This window comes from Mastomys coucha, unplaced genomic scaffold, assembly GCF_008632895.1.
Source record: "Mastomys coucha isolate ucsf_1 unplaced genomic scaffold, UCSF_Mcou_1 pScaffold22, whole genome shotgun sequence".
Taxonomy (NCBI): Eukaryota; Metazoa; Chordata; class Mammalia; order Rodentia; family Muridae; genus Mastomys; species Mastomys coucha.
The window spans coordinates 84,445,022-84,448,084 of NW_022196905.1; the positions used below are offsets into that span (position 1 = coordinate 84,445,022).

The following is a 3,063-nucleotide window of genomic DNA, read 5'->3' on the forward strand; positions in this document are numbered from 1 at the left end:
CACATTGGGTGTGGGTGTGGGTTATGGAATCATGGGCCCTATTTCTGCCTGTTTCATTAAGTCACACATTCAGAAAGTTCTTCATTTACAAATAAAATGAGGGAGAGGAGACAGTTTAGTATTAGTGAATGAAACATAACAGTAAATTATAACTGGAACACTATACATTCACCTCTAGCAAAAATTTGAAATGACACCACTCAAGTTGTGAGTTTGTGGTAAAATTCACTTGAGAGGTAAATACCAGAGGATTGGGAATTCAAGACCATCCTCAGTTATAAAGTCTAAAGGCAGCCCTAGCTCAGGTAAAAGGTGTGTGTGTGTGTGTGTGTGTGTGTGTGTGTGTGTGTAGTAAGTGTATGGTATGTGCAGTGTATATGCATGTGTGTGCATGTGGTATGGCATGGTGTGTGTGTGTGTATGTATGTGTGGCATGTGTGTGATATGTATAGTGTATATGCAGTGTGTGGTGTGTGTGTATGTGTGGTATATGTATGTGTAGTATGTGTATGGTATGTGCAGTGTGCATGCATGTGTGTACATGTGGTATATGCATGGTGTGTGTGTGTATAGTATGTGTATGGTATGTGCAGTATATATGCATGTGTATGCATGTAGTATGTGTATGGTGTGTGTGTGGTATGTGCATGGTATGTGTGTATGTATGTGTGGTATGTGTGTGATATGTATAGTATGTATGCAGTGTGTGGTATGTGTATGTGTGGTATATGTATGGTGTGTGTTTTGTGTGTGTGTATGGTATGTGTGTGGTCAATGTGTGATGTTTCCACCTCTCCATACTTTTTGAGATAAGGACTCTCATTGAGCCCAGAGATCCATGACTGGCTAGGGTGGCCAGTCCTTACCTTCTAGCACTATGTTCAACTTTCCATTAAGTGGTGGGGATAAATTCTGGTGCTTGTGCATGCACAGCTCGTGTGTACTTAGCTGACTGAGTCATCTCTCCAGCCCCTTGCCAAATCTTTAGAGTAACTCTTATCTACAGCCTATTGTTTTCCTTGAAAAACCTAACTAATGTGATATCCTTAACCAAAGCAAGCCCATTCCTGAGATTTGTATCCTAAGAAAACATTCAAAAATATTATCACAAATTAGGCATGATTTTATGTATGAAAAACTAAGCAACGTATCTGTTTATTAATTGGGAACTAAACAGATTATAGTACATTACCTTGAAAGAAAATTATACAGCCATTAAATGATAGCTGTGAAAATTATATAGTGTGTGGAAAAGTATGTGCAATTAAATGTAAATTTGTTTAAAAATGAGGACAAGGACATAAAATCAGAGCTCTATAACTATAAAAATTTCTTTTACTGATGACATTTTAAAACAATAAATAAAATATATGAAATAAAAACAGGAGGATGTTAAATTATCAGTGATAACTAGAGTAGATCTGAGAATTTAAACATTTTTATACCTGAGTTCTACTTTATAAAGATTCTGAAATGAGGTTGGGACCACTATCTATCTGCATGCACACACGCACATACGTATGTACAGCCTCCCACCAGCAAACACACAGGTAGTTCTTGATTTGAATGTTATGTGGTCACAAATTCTCAGGATAAAGACCCCAAGACCATGTGGTCATAAGCTCGGCATCGCCTAGAGGCACTTTGAGTAAAAGACCAGGCTATCCTCAGCATGGGCCTGGACTGTTATGGCCACTGTCAGCCATAACAGTGTCTGTGGATTGTAGGCAAGCAGAGGCACAGCCCTCTGAGCAGGATTGCTCCACGAGGCGGAAGGCCTCCAGGAACTCATTGATGTCGATGTGGCCATCCTTGTTGAAGTCGATGCTTCTGGCAAGGTCACAGATGCCGTCATCTGTGATGTCAATGCTCATATGAGAGCTGAAGAGCTTCCAAGTCTGTCTGAACTCATCCATGGAGATGAACCCTTAAGGGAGAGGGGAGAAGTCAGTGACCCCATCTAGCTTTCGGGGCTAACATAGTCTTACTTGCTTACGGGACACCTGTTCCCCATCTACTAAGCAGACACAGACCCCAAGGCTCCCGGTGACATATAAACTCCCAAGGGGACCACAGAAAAGCATGAATCATGAGTGCTCTTCAGCTGGGAGCAACTGTGCTCCCTTGGAAAGAGGAGCATTTAACAAAGTCAGCTTTACAGCTGTAACAAACACAGGAATGGGATGCTGGGAGCAACTAGACGATGAAAGCCAGGGATGCTGCTTAGCACCATACGATGCACAAAGTGAACCCTCAGAATGTATTATCCAGTCCAAAATGTCAGTAGGGGATGACTTCTTATGTCAAATCATCCCAGATTTAAGCTTATTTATACTGCTTATGAAATGTGTTAGCGCTGGGCACACTGGGGCTAGAGAGATGGCTCGGCGGTTAAGAGCACTGACTGCTCTTCTAGAGGTCCTGAGTTCAGTTCCCTGCAACCACGTGGTAGCTCACAGCCATCTGTAATGGGATCCGATGCCCTCTTCTGGAGTGTCTGAGGGCAGCTACAGTGTACTCATATACATTAAATAAATAAATAAATAAATAAATAAATAAATGAATAAATAAATCTTTTTTAAAAATGGGCACACTTGTTCTGGCTTTTCCTGATAGAGGTCTCTCTCAATTGAGACCAGGACTTAGACACCAGCTTGGAGAGCTGAAGTGAGACCTTGCCTCAAAAGCAGCCATATCATAACAGAGCACGCGCCCCTTGCGTGGTGCATGGCCAGTTGTTGGCTGGAGTTCCTCTTTAGTTTGGTTTTCTGCAGTTCTGGACATTGAACCGGGCCAGGGCCCCTGGAAGCTTCATCCTCAGTTCACTCAGCTAAGGCTTTTCTCACTAGTTATTATATATAAGCCATGTCTCTGTTCACACATATGTACATGCTTATGCGTGTTCATGTCCATGTGTGTCACAGGAAGCATGTGGAGGTCAGAGGGCAACTTTAAGGAGTCAGTTCTTTCCTCCCCTTCCACTGTGAGCTCTGGGAATTTTCAGGCTGTGTGGCATCTACTTCTTTTACCCATCAAGCTATCTCACTGACCTGGAATGACTTT

General features: G+C 42.1%; 1 protein-coding gene across 1 annotated transcript in view; it reads right to left on the reverse strand.

The window, feature by feature from the left end:
* Positions 1-1,667: 1,667 nt before the first annotated feature.
* Positions 1,668-3,063, reverse strand: part of Ppef2 (protein phosphatase with EF-hand domain 2) — a 34,877-nt gene continuing 33,481 nt past the window's right edge. Inside the window, exon 17 of the mRNA XM_031342108.1 lies at positions 1,668-1,927. Coding sequence (XP_031197968.1) covers positions 1,668-1,927 — 260 coding nt within the window. The remainder of the gene's footprint in view (positions 1,928-3,063) is intronic.